A 21,894-nucleotide genomic window follows, 5' to 3' on the forward strand; every position below is an offset into this window, starting at 1 on the left:
AGTCGACTTCTTTAAATTTATTATTAAAAATTTTTGGGATCTCTTGAGGGCGTACGGGATCCGGGATTCCACAAATTTCTTCTTTCATGGATGTGTCGAAAAACACAGTAGAATTAGAAGTATCCACAAAATGAACACGATTGGGAACAAACGAAGAAGGATTTATATTCTGAGCCATGTAGTCAAAATACAAGGACATAAAACGGGTTTGTGAATTAAGCTCGACGAGCTTTTCAAAGTTTTCTATCACCATCGGATTCAAAATGTCGCATCGGATTAGCAGTCGATATGAGAGATCCCAGAACCTGTTTTTCAACGGTAAGACGCCCGCCAGCACTTCAAGACTCATCGTATGGGTTGATTGCATGCAACCCAAGGCAATACGTAAACAACGATACTGAATTCTTTCCAGTTTAATGAAATGAATATTCGTAGCGGAGCGGAAACAGAAACATCCATATTCCATTACTGACAATATCGTCGTTTTGTACAACCTGATCAGGTCTCCTGGGTGAGAGCCCCACCAAGTTCCGGTTATTGTACGAAGGAAATTGATTCTCTGTAGGCATTTTCGTTTCAAATACCTAATGTGACATCCCCAGGTACCTTTGGAATCGAACCAGACCCCGAGATATTTAAATGTGAAAACCTGAGCTATGGTTTCACCCCCTAGTTGAAGCTGTAGTTGCGCAGGTTCTCGCTTCCTTGAAAATACAACCAGCTCAGTTTTCTCCGTAGAGAACTCGATACCCATTTGAAAAGCCCATGTCGACAAGTTGTCGAGGGTATCTTGCAATGGTCCTTGGAGATCGGCAGCTTTGGGTCCTATAATAGACACAACACTGTCGTCGGCAAGTTGTCTTAGCGTGCAAGATGTGTTGATACATTCATCAATGTTATTTACGTAAAAGTTGTATAAAAGGGGGCTTAAGCATGAGCCCTGAGGAAGACCCATGTAACTGAATCGCTTTGTCGTCAAATCACCATGCTCAAAATGTATGTGTTTCTCGGACAATAGATTATATAAAAAGTTGTTCAAAACTGGTGAAAGACCATGCTGATGCAACTTCTCAGATAGAACGTTAATGGAAACTGAATCGAATGTCCCCTTGATGTCGAGGAAAACTGATGCCATTTGTTCTTTACGAGCAAATGCCATTTGAATTTCTGTTGAGAGCAACGCTAGACAATCGTTCGTTCCTTTGCCCCTGCGGAAACCAAATTGTGTATCTGAAAGTAAGCCATTAGTCTCGAACCAATTGTCTAGACGAAACAGAATCATTTTTTCGAACAATTTCCGGATACAGGAAAGCATAGCAATCGGCCGATACGAATTATGATCGGAGGCTGGTTTCCCTGGTTTTTGAATGGCGATAACTCTCACTTGTCTCCAGTCATGTGGGACAATATTATCCTCAAGAAGCTTTTTGAATAATTTCAACAAGCGCCTTTTGGAAGTGTCAGGCAGATTTTTTGACAAGTTGAATTTGATTCTGTCTAACCCTGGGGCTTTATTGTTACACGACAAGAGTGCAAGTGAGAACTCTACCATCGAAAACGGTGTTTCGTTTGTATTCAATGTCGCGACGCGGGATATCTTCTGTTCCGGAACAGAATCAGGACATACTTTCTTAGCGAAATCAAATATCCAGCGGTTAGAATATTCCTCGCTTTCGTTCGCGTGATTTCGATTGCGCATGCGACGGGCCGTATTCCAAAGAGTGCTCATTGCTGTTTCTCTCGTTAATCCGTCAACAAACCTTCGCCAGTAACCGCGTTTCTTAGCTTTAATCAGACTTTTCACTTGAAATTCTAACGCCGCGTATTTCCGATAATTATCTGGAGTTCCGTTCCTTCTAAACGAGATGAAGGCTGAAGCTTTTTTCGTTTTCAGCTCTGAGCACTCTTTGTCCCACCATGGGTTGGGAGAACGCATACTAGTTTGCGCGCTAGGTACTCGTTTCGTCTGAGCTTGAATTGCGGTGTCAAGAATCAAGCCAGCCAAAAATGTATACTCTTCCTCCGGAGGAAGCTCCTGTGATGTTTCTAGTTTCTCAGATATCGAGCTCGCGTAACGTTTCCAATCAATGTTTCGTGTGAAATCGTACGAAACATTGATTGTTTCCGATGGTCTTCCACGGTTGGTGATAGAAACTATGATCGGCAAGTGATCGCTACCGTGAGGATCACAGATTACCTTCCACTTGCAATCTAACTGTAGCGAAGTCGAGCAAAGGGATAAATCCAGCGCACTTGGTTGTGCTGGCGGTCTAGGGTTCCGTGTCAATTCTCCCGTGTTTAGAATTGTCAAATTGAAGTTGTCACACAGATCTTGGATTAACGAAGAACGATTATCATCATATAAGCAGCCCCATCCTGTACCATGCGAGTTAAAGTCCCCTAGAACCAGCCGCGGTGAAGGAAGAAGTTCTATGATGTCTGCAAGCCGACGATGCCCTATCGAGACTTTGGGAGGAATGTAGATAGAAGCTATACATAGATCTTTGCCTTTAATATTAATTTGGCAAGCAACAACTTCAATTCCCGGTGTCGAGGGGAGGTTAATACGATAAAATGAATAGCACTTTTTAATCCCTAAAAGTACCCCTCCATAAGAGTCTTCTCGGTCCAGGCGGATTATGTTAAAATTATGGAAGTCGAGGTTGATGTTAGAAGTAAGCCAAGTTTCACTCAAGGAGAATACATCGCAATTATGAGTATGTATTAAGTGTTTGAAAGAATCAAGTTTTGGGATGATACTTCTGCAATTCCACTGAAGCACAATGATCATATCTTCGATTCTCAGTGGTAAATTATCCATTAAAAGATACGATCGCTGCAAGGAGGGGCCATTGTTCAGTCAACTGTTTTAAAAATGTCCTTACTGTTGGCAGTAGAGCAGTTAGGAAGCTTTTCAGAGGATCAGTAATATTGAAGGCTGTTAATATCCAGTCCACGATATCAGAAAATTTCAATAATCCAGCGTTTGTTGGATTTTCTGGTTGTGCTTTGGGGTCATTCGGGTTTTTTGATGCCCCAGGAAGTGCTGGGTACTCCTTATCATCCCTAAGTTTTTTGAACCCAGGAGGTGTTTGCTTCGGTTTTGAGTCAGCACTTTTTGTTTCCGTTTGGTTCTTTTGTGACGAAGAGGACAGTCTGAGGCCTTTACGAGGAAGCTTGGGAGAAGCCAGATTTTGTCTTTTCCTGCTTCCTTCAACCTGTGTGTAGGAAGGTCCTTCGCCTGGGTCGTCAGAGTTATCCTCTTCAACTGGCAAGATTGCAAACGGGTTCTCAGGGAGATGGAGTGGTTCTTTTTAAGATTTCCGCATAAGAACGTTTGGAACGTTCTTTCACGGATCGCTTCAATTTCTCCGCACGCTGTATGTACGTAGGGCACACCGAAAGATCATGAGGATTCTCCCCGCAGTAGCAACACTTTTCCACTGCTCTTCTGCAGAGATCGTCCTCATGGGCCTCTCCGCATTTGCCGCATCGCAGTTTGTTGCAACAATAGGTTGCCGTATGACCTAGCTGTTTGCAGCTTGTACAATGCATTACCCGCGGTACATACAGCCGAACAGGTAGACGAACTCCACTCACTACCAAATAATTTGGAAGTGCAGATCCGGCAAAAGTCACGCGAAATGAGTCCGATTGGTAAAATTTACCATCTATCGATTTGGAGTGCAATTGCTTGCACTCCAAAATTTTCACTGGTTGAAGGTCGGGGTTTTTGAAACGGCCTACCCCGTCCTTCATCAGATCTTCGATTGTCAGACTTTCGTCACGGACCACACCGTCGATCTCCACCACATGAGACGGGACGTACACGCGGTACTCCTTCGTGAACAACTCGCTGGTAGCAATCTCGTTTGCTTGCTTCAGGTCGGACACAACAACGCGTAACTTGTTTGGCGAAACCTTATCTATTGTTTTTATTGCCGAGAAATGTTTTTCCAGGTCCCGAGCAATATTTAAAACTCTGAGAGACTTTAATTTGGGCCGGAAGTATACCACCCACGGACCCCCCGAGCCATCGTCTTGGTAAACTTTTTGGCGAGCAGGCAATATCTTAGAGGGAGATGGAGGCATCGGAGAGGGAGATGGCATTGGAGAGGGAGATGGTATCGGAGGGGGAGATGGTATAGGAGGGGTAGATGGCATCTCGGAAGCAAACTCAGCCTCTAAATGTTCTTCGTTCATTCGTTCATTTTCGCCCTCCTCCGAGACACCCCCACTGTCATCAATATTCATATTTAAAGTGCGGGAGTAAAGAAGTCTCCCGCACTTGAAATGAGAAAGAAAGAAATAAAATGAAAAGAAAATATATGAATAGTAAAAGTTGAAAGAAAAAGTTTGAGAAAATACTTAACAGTATGTCACGGTAAGCTGTTAGGTGAGTTGCTCCTTCACTCCTTCGTTGTGCTTCAGCGTGACCTTGACTCAGGATTTGGCTGCTGCGATGCGGGTAGCAAACAATAGAAATAACTGCTGCCCGAGGATAGCACAATAGCGTCTACTGTCGATACCGATACAAAACCGGTGCACAGACAGAACTCACTTGCGGGGATGCTACTTTTTATCACTTTTATTTAATGCCTATACTACAGCCTCTGCTGTGATAGGCACCTTCGTCTTACCGATGTCGATTGTTAAAAAAACGCGTGTGCTCACTTCGAACATTCGGTTACGAATGATGGCGAAGGTTATCGCGATATTGATCATGTCGTTTGGACATGCGTGGAGTATCGTGATGTCAGATCTCAACTAATAAATTTCTTGCGTACCCAAGGTAGACTATCCAATGTCCCAGTAATAGTAAATCGCTTGATAAAAACATACTAATATGATATTCGAAATGTATTACGTTTAAAGTACTATGTATTGTGGATGCCACGGCGAAGAAAAACTTAAGCATATTGCCTATTAAATAAACGTACTTATGGAAAAAAAAATTAAGCCATTACAAATGAAATTTCCCAGGTCTTTATGAGTACACCTGTAAAATACAATTTTTTTTTTGTGTGTGGTGTATCATGATGGCGAAGCGAAACTCCTACATTATTTGTTTGTACATTTTCTAGATCATTGTCAACATGTTTTCGAGTTCGATTTCACTACCTGAAGCATAACATGCTCAAATTGCACGGCGTTACTGAAATCGTTGACTCCTCGTCAGTCTGATCAACAGATGCGTCAAATGTCGTCTGATTCTCTGCATTGCTCGTACCGCTGACCCATCGGACATATTTTCCGTTATTCTCCATATATCTTGCTTTTAACACTTTTTTTGTGGTCTGGAATTGCACGCAAAAATATGCGCGTAAGATTACTTACGAAGCAAATGTGCGCGATCTCAAAATCCGCTTTGCAATGCACGATTATTCAAATCCGCTTTTTGTTTTATTTGCACGGCCACGTTGCCTGCTTCCTTTTGTGCGCGACGTTTCCGGTCCGCTTATTTAAATTTAAATATTTGCGCGACCTTCCTGGTCCGCTCTGTGATGCGAGATTTCGAGAATCCGCCATTTTTATTAAAATTGCGCGACCTTCCTGGTCCGCTTATAATGCGCGACCATAGTGATCCGCTTTTTCATTCATTTCATTTTCTCTTCGGCCATTTTCGTTTCACAATTGAACGAGAAAATCTGCGTACCAGATAGTACGATTGTAGCCGAATATTGGTATATATTTTGAGTTGCCCAATCGGACATATTTTCCGTCGTTTGCCATATTACTTTAGTTTAACGCCTTTTTGTGGTCTGGAATTATACACAAAAATATATGCGTGAGATAACTTATAACTGAAATGTACGCGATCTAACGATCCGCTTTACGATGCGCGATTATTGAAAATCCGCTCATTAATTTTCTTTTTTCCATTTGCACGGCCACTTTGCCTGCTCCCTTTATGCGCGACGTATTCGGTTCGCTCGTTTATATTTAAATATTTGCGCGACCTTCCAGATCCGCTATGTGATGCGCGATTTTATGAATCCGCCTTTTTCAATTAAAAAAAATCGTCAACATTTTTTTAAATGTATTTTATTGCGCGACCTTCCTGGTCCGCTTATGATGCGCGACCATAATGATCCGCTTGTTCCAGTTATTTTCAACGTTACGTAATCTCCACCGACGCTTCCTTTTTTTTTCATTTGAAAATGAAAATCTTTGTGCCAAATATTGAATAATTTTCTGTTGCTTTAGGTGATTCCGTTTCCGTTTTGAATAACTATGCTATTTGAATTGCAACTCCTGGCAGGATCGCCATTGTGCATTTTATAACTATTAATCGGAAACGGAATCACCCAGAGCGGTACACTTCTTACCTGTAAGGTTGTTCGTGGTGAAATGTGCAAAGCAATTCTGTTACAGCTCGCTTGACCTGGTGCAATGATGTCTACCGCAATTTGTCATGGCATACTATACATTAGTTATTATAAACTCGTTTGCACCCACACATCTGCAGAGATTCTTGGAACATTGTCAATTCCTGAAAGATAAGCCAGTTTCAGTGTGATCCTCCCACGCTACAACTCACATCGATCGAGTTGATTCTTTAACTGTATTAATTGTTACAAATCGAGTACTTAAATCGAGCTGCTGCATTTATGGCTTCTCGGTTGCAGATATAGCGGACATGTCGCAGCCAGAGCTTAAACTTGTCGCACATTCTCAACGAAAGAATCTAATTCAACAGCCTCATTTTCAATATTTTACTGTCTCATTCGTAAATGACCGACACCAGAACAAACGAAGAGAGACGAAGCATTTTCGTTTCTCATTCAAAAAATGAGAGAGAATAATTGCCAACGTCACTCTTTCCTCTATGACAAAACGAAACCAAACTAAAGTCTTCAGGGAGCATCAGCAGAATTTCAATTCTCATTCTTTCATCGATTTATTGAAAATCTGTGACGCTTGGCTGTAAATAGTGACTAAAATATGACAAATCAGAGTAATTACATCCCAGCTTCGGTTGAATATCGACACTGCATACTATGGGATTTTCACTGAAAACTGCAAATGACTGAAAGGGCAAATGAAAGAAAAAAAACAATTTTGAAACTACTCTCCCGCTTATGTCATTGACTGGACATGGATTTCGTTCTCATAGTTTTCAAGTTAGGCTGAGAGTGACAGTAATTTCTCATCATTTTCGTTTATTTTGATTCAATGACAATGACTTTTATTAGCTCTGGTCGCAGCGAGCCTTTCGGGACAGGTACAATATCATTCGAAAATACACAAACTCTGGTTGTGCCGCACGGATCCATCAGCGTACAGGGGAGAAAGAAAATGTTGAAGAAAAGTTTCGTTATTCTTTCTGCAAAAATGCTGTTTTCTTTGGCACAAAATTTGTTTAGTGCCTGTATTTTGGTTTCAAAATTTGACATGCAGATGGCGCAATAATCGTTTAATTCCAATAACAATTTTTTTTATGCCTGGCAGAGATGCCATTTATACAGATTTATCTGTATTATACAGATTTTTACATGCTCATACAGATTTAATACAGAGTACAGATTTTATACAGATTTCCGCAATTTAATACAGATTTATACAGATCTCGCCAAAAATAAGAAAGAAAAAAATTAACTTTTCTGTCTGAGCTATCTTTTAGTATTTGATTCCAGTGACGATATAAAAGTCTATCAATATTAATATAGAAATCTGTGAAATCCATTTATATTATAATTTGAAACCAATTTGAACTGATATTCAATTTTTTTTGCAATGACTTAGTGGAAACATATACTGGAGAAGCCAAATGAATGAAAAACAAACAGAAAAGATGATTTATTGGAAAAAGATACGCTCAGAGACAGTACTTTATTCAAGGAAGTAATGGCATCATGAAACTTTACTGTCAAACTGAGAGTTGTATGAACCAACTTGACGTTGCATATTGGGCGTTGAAATTCCATGTCAAATTATAAAGTCACCAATTTCTAACTAGATAAATATATGGGATTACAATTCAATTGTTGTGGATAACAAAAAAATGAAATTTCGTCGTTGAATATTCTTGTTAGAGCGGCAACGACTGATTGAATCTACCACCATCTATTGGAATAACATATCTTAGTATCATTTTGTTGTAAGAATTTCGTTTTATTAGTAAATACAGATTAATACAGATTTTTTATACAAAGAATACACACTTAATTTCGTTCGGTAAATCTTGCCTCTTTTGACGAGTTTTGAACAGCCGAACTACCGAATATTTCCATTCTACTGATATATCAGCACAAATGAACATTTGTTGACAGCAGTACCTCAAGGTACCGCAGTGATAAAACGTGAATTTTACCGATAAAATCACCTACCGAGATTTGAACAGCTGAAGTCGGTAATCCAATTTAAGTGTGTACAGATTTTCTATGAAAATATCTGGCATCTCTGATGCCTTGCGACGCCGGTTGATTCTAGCAAAGACACCATATTAACAAGATAGCAACACCATCGCACGATGTCACATTCAACATATCATGTCAATATACAAGGGTGCGCAGTGCTGCTATTTTGGCGCGCACGAATTTGACATTTCTCTTCCTTACTTCTGTGTACGAGATTCGATGCGAACTCGCCTGAGGGCGCCATGCTCGCAAAAAATGTTGTTGCCAATGATTTGTTCGGGAAATGTGAGAGTTGGATATCTTGTTAATATGATGTCTTTGCAAGATAGCCAGCTCTCACATTTCCCGAACAAATCTTTGGCAACATCCATTTTTGCGAGAATGGCGCCCTCAGGCGAATCCACATAGAATCTAGTACATAGAAGTAGGGGAGAGAAATGTCAAATTCGTGCGCGTCAAAATAGCAGCACTGCGCACCCATACAATTGACATGATATGTTGAATGTGATGCCGTGCGATGGCGTTGCTGAACTGAAGATTGATTTCGCTCCAAGCTGACAGGGTCTGATTCTACACGCTTAAAAATAGTTACTCAAAAATGAGTAAGATCTCACTCATCTACAGAAAAAGTGGAACAACTCTAATTTAGAGTAACTCCGAAGTTACTCAAATTTGAGTTCTTCCACTGGAAACGATATTTGGGTAAAATCTACTCATTAACTGAGTAATACTTTATTCGTACATGTACCAAAAATAGAGTAACTATCACTCAAATTTTGTGTGAAATTTTATTTCACATATACCAAATTTGCAAAAAAATTGCTCCTTTTCTGAGTGTATTGTATTGTTAAATAATTGAACTCAATACTATATCAAGTGGTGGTCGCTTGGAGTAGTGTGTTATGCTCAGGCACCAACCATACACTTATTTCTCATGAATGACATTTGAGCATATTCGTTTCCATTCTAAAGAACAACACGAAGCTGATCATTCCGGTTTTTGCAGACACAACACCGTTTGTGTTGATCGACTCACCCTCGAAATACGCGTCTCACTAACAAAAAATACAACCTGTTGCTACAAATGGTTATTACAACTTTTAGACTTATCGCGAATGCGAATAGTAACAATAAAACGAGATTTTGCGTTAAACTCAAATTTAGAGTAGGAGTTACTCAATATCATTGATGATAACTACTCAATTTTTGACGTTTCCATGTATCATTTGAAAAAGAGTAACTATTACTCAAACTTTGAGTAACTTTTTCTAAGCGTGTAGGGAGAGCTTGCCATCTCCAACCCAGTAAGTTTTGGCGAGCAGCGCTGGTGTGCTCGTCTCTCCGAATTTTGAACCGGTTAAATTCGTTATCGCCCCGGTCGTAACGCTGTGACCGGATCACAATTGGACAACGTTGTTGCGTCAACCGCTTCAATATTGAAACGCATCGACATCATCGAGCTGATAGCGTGCTATAGAGTATGTTTTGCTATATTTTTTACCCTTTAGATATAACAAGACAAAATACAATTTTTAATCATAATCGACATTGACGGTTAAAGGAATAGTTGAAATATGATCAAGGGGGCGTCGAAATTCAGAAACTTGGAAAACAATTTCTTTTTAAATTGTTTGAATATGTGCGATTTTTGAAAACGGTTTGTCTAACGCGTGGAAGGTTCGTTTCATTGAAGGATCAATTTTAAGATTTTTGACCCTATGCGTGACGATCAATTAGGTATAGACTGCGGATGATTCACAACAAAATTTGCAATTACTAAAAATGAACTTTTAAGCGATAACAACTATAAATTGGAATAACGTGGGAATAGGAAGAGTTGATAGTTTTTACATTCATGGTAAATTTCTGCCTGGATCGTAGAGGTTTTGTCTTTTGGGTTCAAACATTTATCATCTGCAGTAATGAAACATAGTAGGAAATTGTTTGAAACATCGTTTATTGATATTTTCATTCATGTAAAGGTTTTCTGTTTTAGAATCACAATCAAAGTACTATTCGGAAAGAACTAATCAACTGAAACAGAACGGAAGATCTTTTTTATGCCCTCTGCAAAGTCCAAATGCTTGGACTTAATAGCTAGTACAGCTGGTTAGCGTAATAAACTAACTATTCAACTATAGTTGAAGGCGATAATGTACATGGAAATAGCGAATGGTATGTTTGTAGTACTGGTACAGTTTTTCCCTTGGACAAGCTCGTTTTGGGTTCATCTTGATTACATTCGTATGGCGCTTGGGCACCGCTTTTATCGGTTCAACATTAGAGCTAATCATTACTAACTACGATAAGAAATACATGTGAGCATTTTGCTTCGTTTATTTTCTGTTCTTTTGAGATTGCTCTTGTCATCGTCGTAACTTCGTTTCCGCACTGGGTGCACAATAGCTTAATGATATTTGCCTCTTCCTGTAGAGATTCTGGACAATATGTTTGGTTTAATTCTTTGGAATAGCTACACTAAGTCGAAAAAAGAATATTGTATAGATATGGATGGAGAGTTTCGCTCGTCCATAAAAGTATGTACATGGCTTACAAGAAGATGCTCGCATTAGAAAAGTTAGCAATTTAATTAGAAAAGTTAGCAATTTAAGATTTCTGTTGTTTGTGTTATTAGACAAACGGTCGACCTTACTCGACTTTAGTATTCGAATGGATTTATCTAACAAACAATGCATAAGGAACATATGTATGTACAACAAGAGAGGAACTTTTCAATCAAGAAGTGATTGGTCAGTTCAATTCACACGCATAGATATCTGCAATGGAAGTTTACTAAAATTAGATTGTTTTTAGTAATTTTTGGTATAACGCCTATCTAAAGGTTCATATAATACAATATAACTTGTTTGTTTATTTTATTTGAATGTCTTCATTGCTAGGGGATGTCGAATTCGATGAAACCAATCTCAATGTTCTTATCCTGTTCCACTTTTTTTTCATATCACCGCCTAATTTTAAGTACCCCTTTGAACGATTAGATATCTACTTTGGAATCGAAACTTATTTGCTTTAAATCAAAAGCTGTGAATAGAGATTCTTTTATCATTTTTAAGTGTAAAATTCAAATATAGCACCTATGATAAAGTATTCCTCTCTCCTCGTTCCATATCATTGGAAATAATTCCTGTGATTCGTTATGGCATTCAATTATTGCAATTCCCTTTCGGCGAATATTACTTGAGTTCTGCTTCCGTCCATCCCTCATCCTAACCTAATACATCTAAACTAATGTTCGGGTCAATTTCACCAGGTTGGTTGAACCATGTTTTGTCAAGTTTAGTGGTAATGCGGGAGGATTTTTCTTGGATTGTGTGTGCCACGTGAGTATCTGTAAGAAGAAAATGAAGCTTTATATGAAGTCATAAAGCAAAGTAGATATTTGGAATGAGAGCTAGCGCACCTCCGTACAGTTGTAGGCCAGCAGATCGATTTCCTTCAAATCCAACGGATCCAAACTTCGCAGGAAGCCATCCTCTTCGTAACCAGCCTTGAATGGCATTTCCGCTTTCGGTCGAGACAGTAGAAATTTAACACTGACGGCGAATCCGGCCATATCAATAGGATACTTCCGACCGCCGATCCAGCCGTCGTAGAAACCCGTTATCGAACCGTTGACAACGATCGGACTGCTTACGCCGTACTTGGAGATTAGTCCGACCGGCCACATGCCCACTTTGCGAATGTAACGCATCTGAAAGTATGCAAACATGTTAGTCATTCCCGGGAAATTCATCAGAATTGTTGTTGCAAAGGAACCTGTTCGAATATTTCCAAATTGTACGTATTGTCGTCATCGGCAAAATAGAGTACACCTTCGGTTGCATTTGCTCGAATCCACTTCAGACCTCGGTTTCGATTCGATACACCACGTGGTTTAACCTTCATTTTGCGGTATTTGGCCGGCATGGGAGCTGGAAAGAAACAGAAAATAGAATCAAATCAAAAGATAGTAAAATGTCCCTCAACAAATCGCTACTATTTATTTATGCTAAAGATTTATTATTGTTATTATATCGTTTAATCTACCCTGGCTTTAACCTTATTGGTCGTTTCATTGGGGGGATGTCAATGAAGCATTTCTAAGAGTTTCTAATTCCGGCATCGGCATCTGTCGTGAACCTGTTCCAGTAGAAGAATCAAAATATCTTCTAGATCTAAATAGGCAATCTAAAAGCTTATCGGCAGTAAATCGATTAGTATTCAGAGTTCTGAATCTGCACTAGCTATAAATAAGCATAATCTATATTTTGCCAAAGTCGTCATTTAGGCAGCGATTTTTTTTATTAACCCTCCACTCTCCCCCGCACCAAAAGGCTCGTATCTGAGCCCCTTGGTAATGGGCACCATTTTCAGCCATTGGCAACAACAATTATAAAACAAATATTGAATTACTATTATACTATATCTAAAATGGATGAAAATATTAAATTTCTTGAAGTAACATTAATGAATAGGGAGCTCTACTAAATATGACAAAAACGAAAAGTGTGCTTCTAGTGGATTATTTGTCCTTTTAAAGAAACACATATATTAACAAAAATAGCTACAATTTAGGTGATTTTGACGCGTTGAATTAATAATTATATTTAGCTGTTTGTAGATGGTTTACATATAACACGTAGGAATGAAGGACACAAATACATAATAAGTAACTTAGATTAGTAATTGGCGTATACGAGTTCTTAAGTAGTTTTTGATGCTGGATTCCCAAGACAACGTAGAAACCAGATGGATTCCCAAATATTTAAAAACTTCCACTCTTTCTATAACATTTTCTTCAATAATTAAGTTGGGAAGAGTGAGAGGAACTTTCCTTTCCTTAGGTGATCGGAACATGACATATTTAGTTTTTTGTAGATTCAGAGAGAGCAGATTTTTAGAGAAGTATTCTTTTAAAATCAGCAAGTCGTTATTCATGTTTGTTATAATAGAACTTGTATTGGCATTCGGATAAAACAAGGCCGTATCATCCGCAAACAACCTTGGAATACCAGAGAGATTAATCTTGCATATATCGTTAACATATAGCAAGAACAGTAAGGGCCCGATATTACTTCCCTGTGGTACGCCAATGCTTACTAGTTTTGAAGAATTAGTTTTTCCATCGATTGAAACATATTGGATTCTGTTTTCTAAATAGCTTCGGATTATGTTATTAGCAATCCCTCTAATTCCATATTTGTCCAGTTTACGGAGCAGTGTGTCATGATTCAGAGTGTCGAAGGCCTTTTTTGTTGTATGAAAATATAGCTCCCACATATCTTTTGGAGTGAGTTATTTCTAGAATATTATCTTTGAGCTCAGTGAGCATGCTATAGAGTATTCTGTGATTTTATAGGAAACAACCTATACGACTTATCAGCAATTTTTCGAAGATTTTGTTAAAAACTGAAAGTGCCGCTATAGGTCGGTAATTATCGGGTAGTGCAGAGTCACCTGATTTTTAAATTGGAACAACTTTAGCAACTTTAAGGCAGTCTGGGTAGAGTCCTCCTTGTATCATCAAGTCGAATGAGTCAGATAAGATCCGAGAAAAGGATTCGGCATTGTTTTTTATTATTTTTGCTGGAATGAGATCAGGGCCAGGACTTTTGTTCGTTTTCAGTTCATTGATGAGAAGTAAAAGGTGATTTTTTTGAGGTTAGGATTTTCATGCATTAGTATTTGCTCAGATTTTTTGAGGTTATGATTTTCATGCATTATTATTTGCTCAGTATGCTCTGACATTTCATCATGAATAGACTTACTAACGAGCAACGCTTGCAAATCAGTGAATGGGCCCTAGAAAAGTTGGCAGAAAATCCGCTTTTTTATCGACAAATTTTGTTCAGCGATGAGGCTCATTTCTGGTTGAATGGCTACGTAAATAAGCAAAATTGCCGCATTTGGAGTGAAGAGCAACCAGAAGCCGTTCAAGAACTGCCCATGCATCCCGAAAAATGCACTGTTTGGTGTGGTTTGTACGCTGGTGGAATCATTGGACCGTATTTTTTCAAAGATGCTGTTGGACGCAACGTTACAGTGAATGGCGATCGCTATCGTTCGATGCTAACAAACTTTTTGTTGCCAAAAATGGAAGAACTGAACTTGGTTGACATGTGGTTTCAACAAGATGGCGCTACATGCCACACAGCTCGCGATTCTATGGCCATTTTGAGGGAAAACTTCGGAGAACAATTCATCTCAAGAAATGGACCGGTAAGTTGGCCACCAAGATCATGCGATTTGACGCCTTTAGACTATTTTTTGTGGGGCTACGTCAAGTCTAAAGTCTACAGAAATAAGCCAGTAACTATTCCAGCTTTGGAAGACAACATTTCCGAAGAAATTCGGGCTATTCCGGCCGAAATGCTCGAAAAAGTTGCCCAAAATTGGACTTTCCGAATGGACCACCTAAGACGCAGCCGCGGTCAACATTTAAATGAAATTATCTTCAAAAAGTAAATGTCATGTACCAATCTAACGTTTAAAATAAAGAACCGATGAGATTTTGCAAATTTTATGCGTTTTATTGTTTAAAAAAGTTCTCAAGCTCTTAAAAAATCACCCTGTATAATCTCATTCACCGACGATGGTTGGAGGAAATTTGAATTTGCAATTGGATCGATTTGTTGCAGTGGACAAGACCCATTTGGGGTTATATTCTCTGCTAACTTGGATCCAACTGTAACAAAGTGCTTGTTGAATGCTTCACAGATTAATTTCTTGTCAGTCATACAATTTCCGTTGACAATCAAAGATGGAGTTGATTTGGTTTGCTTTTTACCTAGTAATAGGTTTATGTTCTTCCACATTCTTGAGTGCAGTGTGTTGTTCAATAGCCTCTCAAAATAATACAAATCAGAACTATTTGGCTTAATTTTACTTCCTTAGTATGCTTTAGAAGCGCCTGCTTCATGATGGCCCAGTACCCGTTGCATTCGGGGGATTGAAGTCTCTTGGCATGAAGTTGTACCACTCCAAAACATCTTTCAAGTAATGGCACGAGGTTAAATCCAACCAGAAAATCGTAGAACCATTGTGTGATCCTGGAAGTGACAGTAAACACTTTTGGAGACATTTCTTTATGTATGCTTGTCTATTGATGCGGCTCCTCAAACACCAATGGAAATTGATCTTCAATGTCAACTTCCACCTGTTCCGATGGTTGACCTACCACACACGTAAGCCGTGTGGCATCCGGCGGCATTATTTCAACCAAGAATTGATCCAATGGCTTTCTGTTCCATGTCGTAAAAGGCCTCTAAAATGGGAGCACGCAAGTCAAGGTGTATTTTCGTACCGATGACTGAATGACTGCAGAAGCCTAAAAAGGCAGTTGTAAACGGAACATTTGTGGGCTTTACCCTTGCGGAGCTCGAAACTCCGCGTCACAGTTAGACTGACTAATTGAAGGCATAGACAGAAAATATTTATATTTGCCGAATAATTGGTCTTCGCCGAGCGATGACTTTCTATTTTTAATATTACCTTCATATTCATATGTCGAATTTACTTCTGGGTATACGTATTGCGAATCGTTCTGCATTCTTCCAGGAAAGCAGAATGATGTCGCTTTTGTGAAGTCTCTAAATCCTTTCGGGGATTGAAGGTTTTATTAAATGTGCATTTTGGCACCTGCAGATCGTCCAGCTTCCTTTCGTGGATGCAGAACGATTTATTTATTTTATGTTTTGTGCTGTTTTATCACCTCACTTACTTCACATTTCGCTTCCATGTGCCTTGTATCCTTCCTTTCCCGTCAGGAAAATGATGAGAAGCCACGGCAAGGAACAAATCTCCAAATAACTAGGGAAACGTACCACTTAAGCCAAATAGCTCTGCTTTGTATTGATCGGTACAAATTGAGTGCTCCGCTTTCGACATGGTCAAATTGATTTCCAAATCATGTATTTTTTGCAAACGTTGACATCTTCTGCGTCCTAACGCCTTCTGGTTCACGTGATTTTCTCTCCGTACTCTGCCGTTCATTCCGATTCGGTGATTTTGGTTTTGCATTTTGCTCGAATGGTATACTTAATTGCAGTTTGTTCGCCACATCTCTTACAGAACTATTTGGATTCCTGTTGAAAGCATGAATAACCCGCTTGTGATTCTTTGCACCACTAATTTGGTCCCTTTTTGTCTTTCTCATACAGTGTAAAATTTCCTATTTCAATTTACTTCCCCACTTTTCTCAGAGATGGCGTAACCGATCTTAACAAACTTAGTTTCCAATGGAAGTTCTTATGGTCTCAATGAATCTTATGAATTTCATCCGGATTCGGTTTCGAAATTATAGGGTAAAGTGTGTTAAAAATGGTATACCTTCATTTGAACCGGTGAAACAAAAAAAAGTAAAAAACTTTCTATACTGGTCCCAAAACTACTCCAATCAGTAGTCATTATCAGTAGACGGCCGAACAATTCGACCGGTTTTCTATCAATGAATCAATGAATCAATGAAGATATTAGTCATATACTCAAAAATGGACCTCACTCACTTTTCTCAGAGATGGTAGAACCGATATTCCTAACTTTAGGTCAAAATACTGTTTTTTTCTGGTTTCTACAAAAAATTACACCGTCGTTCAAAATACGATGTAAAAATCGTAGAGAATATTCCTGCCGATGACACGATGAGAGAGATCTGGATTTCCATGGTGCGTGCAAAAAATTATTTTACACCGCTGCTGTTCTTCCGACTCCATCTTCGCAACGATTGCAAAACTACTGCTATGAATGTAAATATTACACATTGAACTAGTTTCACCTAAAGCTTCAATTGGAAAGACCCAATGGGTAAAAAGTTACGACCATTTGAAAGTGATGCAATTTGATTCCGTATACCCTTTGGGTTTTCAACTTTCGAGGACAAAGTACTGTTTTGAATACTTTATCAGAACAGAAAACGATATAAGCCCAGGGTTTCGTAGCAATAACTTGAGGTTTTCAAAATGCCTTAGAATTGTAATCAGCAACTTCGTCATTATTAAAAAGGCACTAATCAAATTGTTGTCAAACGATGGTTCTGATGGCAAGTTATAAATAGAACTATTGTGAAAAATAAGGATTAGTAAAAAAAGATTACGTTATTTGGGATTTTTGTCGTAAAAAGAGTTACGTAAAAAGAGGTAACGTAAAAAAAGTTAACGTAAACGGAGGTTTGGGTGTAATAGGTAAAATCATGTGAAGTGATATGTGAGTGAAGTGAATGTGAAAGTCGAAGTAAGGACGGTAATAAGGGCCCGGAAGTTGCATCCGAACTAATGTCATGAGACCATGAAAACTTTCATTTGAGTCTAAATTTGTGTAGATCTACTCAGCCGTCTCTGAGAAAAATAAGAGTATTTCGTTTTTGGGTTTCGACCACTATTTCTGGTACTTCCGGAGTCGGGAACTGAGAATGAGACAATTCGTAGGAAGGTTTTCAGATCTCGTCGAATGGAGTATAGCACAATGGTGCGGGCCTTCAACAAAAGTAAGTTTTCCCAGTAATGTTGTACCCTTTTCTATAGAGAAAGGTAAATAGGGTTGAGACGAGATTCAATAAAATGAATTTGCAAGATCAAGTACCAACGTATGAGATACATTTTGTATCTTTGATTTTTTCTTTAGCAATTTATTATTCAACGGTTTATTTTGATAGTAGTTTCCTCTTCGGTCACAGGAAAATATAAAACACGATGACGCTTATTCACCAAAATATGCCACCCCATTCAGGTCCTTAGCCGATATGCTTTTTGACAAATCTAGTTACCTGTGAGATGAACGAATGGCACATTGATTTGCTTCAGCAGTCTTGTTACGGCTTCGGTCCGGCTTTCGGCGTCCTCCACAATCAGCCAGAACAGATTCGGGACGTGTTTGAGTGTGTAGCCGAGCCGGGTTATTTCCGCCAACTGCTCCGGTCGTCGATAGGTCGGTGTGATGATGTACAGCGGGGGCAACAGCCGGGTGTCCACGGGGAATTTGAGGGGAATCTGAAAATGAACAGGTGATAAGATTTAATCAATTACGGACGGTGGTTTACGGTAAGTACGGTGCACGTGTGGAAATCGATAATACAGCGTTTTTATGGGCCGAAGAGGGAACTTCCATTAGTCGGAAAGAAAATTGACACCGGTCACGGTTGAACAGCATTTTCGCGGTGGACGAAAGATAATGGATTTACAATGAAAACAATTAAGTGAAAACAGATTGTCTGCAAATAAAGGGCTCCGTTTTTTTTGCACGTTTGGTGCGCATATGTTGAGGGATAAAATTCTAAGGGCATTGGGAAAGCAGAATGGTGAATATGATCTGTACACACAGAAAAAAAAATGTTTTTGATCAATTAATTCTGGACGATTCTGACGAATTTTTTCGTTGATATAGTGACAATGACAATTCTGGTTTCATTCAACCAATATTTTTTGAAACAATAATTATTTGTTTGGTTCATATTCTAGCATATTTTGTTTGAATCTATGATTTGAAACAATTTTTTTTTGGTTTGATGGTCAACTAATCGTTTTGTTATTTTAAGCAACCGGAATTTTTCTGCGTGTCGGAAATCCTGGCTATTTTAATTGAGCGTGCCCCTTGTATTGTGAAATCGTGCACTTATAATTACAAGCAGAAGGAATAAGGACAACTGTACGATAGTGGATGTAAGACACAAAAAAACTGTAAAATGGAAACTACATGGATTGCTTATATAAAAGTTGATGAAAATGCTTCATTACACCACTAGGGGGATTGAAACAGGTTTTAAATTTATTATTGCCTTTCTCATATAGAAATATTGTGCATCCAAGGTCACAGTTTGCCTATGTTTTTTCGCAAAGATTGTCATACGAAGATTAATACTAAAAACTAGAATTCAACCGACGACACGACCAGGCACTTCGAAGAAAAATCAGCAATAAAATTGTCGTTAACGATTTACCGCCAGTTACCACAAAAATAGTAGCCCCTTGATAATGATAAAAATAATCTTCACGAGCAACACTGTTTTCGTTGCTACGAACTAGTTACCAAGGATCCACAGAATAAATAAACAAACATTTTGGAAAATTTGTGGAATTGTGAATTCCTGATAGCGACCTATCGATGTAGAAATGCAACAGTCATTATCACAAAGAAGGAGAGTCCCTAAATTTTGTTTCTGTGTTTTCTGAGTAGAGACACATTTTTTTTTGTTTATAAACTGACCATCCTAACACTTATAACAGAGATTTCTATTCCTCGTAGTGCTCCTAAAGTTGAACATGAACTACCAGTACAGAATCAAAGCTCTGGAAACGTAACTAAAAAACAATATTATCAGACGGAAGAAATAAAACTGGTGAAAAAGAATGTGGTGTCGATAATAAACGGAAAATTGATTCATCTGAAGACATTAGTCCATATGAGAAACATCTTAAAATTGATGGCAATGAAAATTGGATGAAAAGTTTGATTCGTTCGTTGCTTGGGTTCATGAAACCCGGTCGACCTGTTCAGGTGGTGCTCAGCTCAACAAATGAAGTATTGCTGGACTGCTACATAAGCAATATAGTATATAAATAAAATTTGAGCAGTATGTAAATTGAAAGCATTTGGATGCACAAAACAAATATTTTTTTTATAATTCAAATACAATCATTGCATTGCGCTAGCTTGAAGAAAATGTTTCTTCCTCACTGAAAATAACATTGAACGAGTTATTTATCAATATATTTCCATATTGTATTATTCGTATTCAAAGTATAATTTCGACATTCTCTTTTTCATCACTTTCCTACTGTTTTCTCCGCACAACTGTTATTTATGTACATTCCAACCAAAATTGATTCGATTCTCAGAAATTGTTAGATTTTCAAGCTCTCAGGAGTTGTTCTCTTTATTTCACTTGATATCCTTGCGTCATCTTACAACCATTGATTATCGCTTGTAAATGGGAAGTATATTCATAACCCGCATTATTCTTATCTCAATGTACTGTGTGGCATACCTATGAAAACTTCGTGCGGGACTGATGATATAAATATATTGATGATATAAATACATATTGATACAAATCACAAAAAGACTTCTATAACTCACTCTTGTTTTTTTTTTGGACTTGTCTTTCGTTAAGACTGGCTGAGACCATAGAGACCATAGTAGGTCCATCTCGCCGAACTCACTCTTATATAGTATAGTAAATTACCAAAACAACAGTTATCGTTTAATCGCAAGTGGGCTCATCTCAGGTTTCCCAACAGAAGAATTTTGTCAGCGATTACGAATGACTAATCGATCCACTGGTCTGATGCTGGAGCACTTGCAATTTACCACAAGAAGAGGATGTTTCAATCCGGGAATCCATTCGAATTTATCGTTTTGAATATACCCGATTTGAAGTTTGTTTTGTTAACTTGCATTTCTGCAATATGCAGTAACCATGGTTATGTTATTCAAAATCAATAATTTATCAACTTGTGTTGCCAGTTTCAACATTTTTCCAAGCGATTACGTTTTGACTAGAGTGACTATAATCAGAGTGGCGACAGCTGTTCGTTTGGAATGACAGCTACCAGTTCCAAACGAGCAAACGACCTGTCAAATCAATGTAAAGCTAATGGAATGTTTTTAATTGTTGCCAGCATTACGGATGAGATGTCGTCACTCTGGTTATAGGCAATCTAGTTTTGACAGTACCAGTTACTGAGGGGTAGTTAAATTCGCGATACAGTTTTGATAGACGAGTGGCAGGTCGTGTCGTCGATTCAACTCTGTTTGAATCCATTATTTCCACTCGAACTCTATGTGCTACTCGATATTTATGATCAGATTCAAGTCAGTCATTTTCATTAACTTGAAATAGACAAAAATGACAAGATAAAGACTGTCCCAGAAAGTATGGACGCAATCAAGAACCGCTTCCATTTCGCAATGGTTCAGAATCTGTCAATTTTTATGGCTGCGTCCTGTTGTTTACACTCTTCTGTAACCACTTGTGCAGTTGTTTATTCGTTTTCATTAGTTGGTTTCGAAATGCGTGGACATTCAGCAGAACAACGTCGAAAAATTGTGTACAAATGGTGCACAGAACGCGGACTGTCACCGAGAACGATAGCAAAAATGGAAGAAGTAATAGAAAAAGCCGTGCGAAATGCAATCAGGAAGTTCGGTGAGGATAACACCTTTGAGGATAAACCGAAAAAGGGTCGAAAGAAAGGTCCTGCTAACCCTCAGTTGGATAAACGTATACTGAAGGCGTTCGAGCAAAAGAAGGAGATTTCAGTTCGGGATGTGGCAAAAAAGTGGGCACTTCGAAGTGAAATGTTCTTCGTGCTAAAGAACGTTTGAATCTTCGAATCTATAAGAAGCAGAAACAACCAAAACGTAGTTCGAAACAAGAAGCATCGATCAGGCCGTGGGTTCGAAAGCTGTACAATACGATTCTTGCTGGAAATTTGAACTGCATAATCGTGGACGACGAAACCTACGTGAAACTCGATTACAAATCCTTTCCGGGACCACAATATTATACGGTGCGAGAAGGACAAGTGTTAAACCAGTCCGA

The 21,894-nt window shown here is 38.7% G+C and overlaps 1 protein-coding gene across 4 annotated transcripts in view; it reads right to left on the reverse strand.

The window, feature by feature from the left end:
- Positions 1 to 10,296: 10,296 nt before the first annotated feature.
- LOC131432499 (galactosylgalactosylxylosylprotein 3-beta-glucuronosyltransferase P) overlaps positions 10,297 to 21,894 on the reverse strand; it is a 184,041-nt gene continuing 172,443 nt past the window's right edge. For all 4 annotated transcript variants that reach the window (XM_058598813.1, XM_058598812.1, XM_058598814.1 and 1 more), the window contains exons 3-6: positions 18,121 to 18,343; positions 12,138 to 12,292; positions 11,782 to 12,072; positions 10,297 to 11,709 (exon numbers count right to left, since the gene is read on the reverse strand). In XM_058598813.1, coding sequence (XP_058454796.1) covers positions 11,602 to 11,709; positions 11,782 to 12,072; positions 12,138 to 12,292; positions 18,121 to 18,343 — 777 coding nt within the window. In that variant the 3' untranslated portion in view covers positions 10,297 to 11,601. The remainder of the gene's footprint in view (positions 11,710 to 11,781; positions 12,073 to 12,137; positions 12,293 to 18,120; positions 18,344 to 21,894) is intronic.

This window comes from Malaya genurostris, chromosome 2, assembly GCF_030247185.1.
Source record: "Malaya genurostris strain Urasoe2022 chromosome 2, Malgen_1.1, whole genome shotgun sequence".
NCBI lineage: Eukaryota > Metazoa > Arthropoda > Insecta > Diptera > Culicidae > Malaya > Malaya genurostris.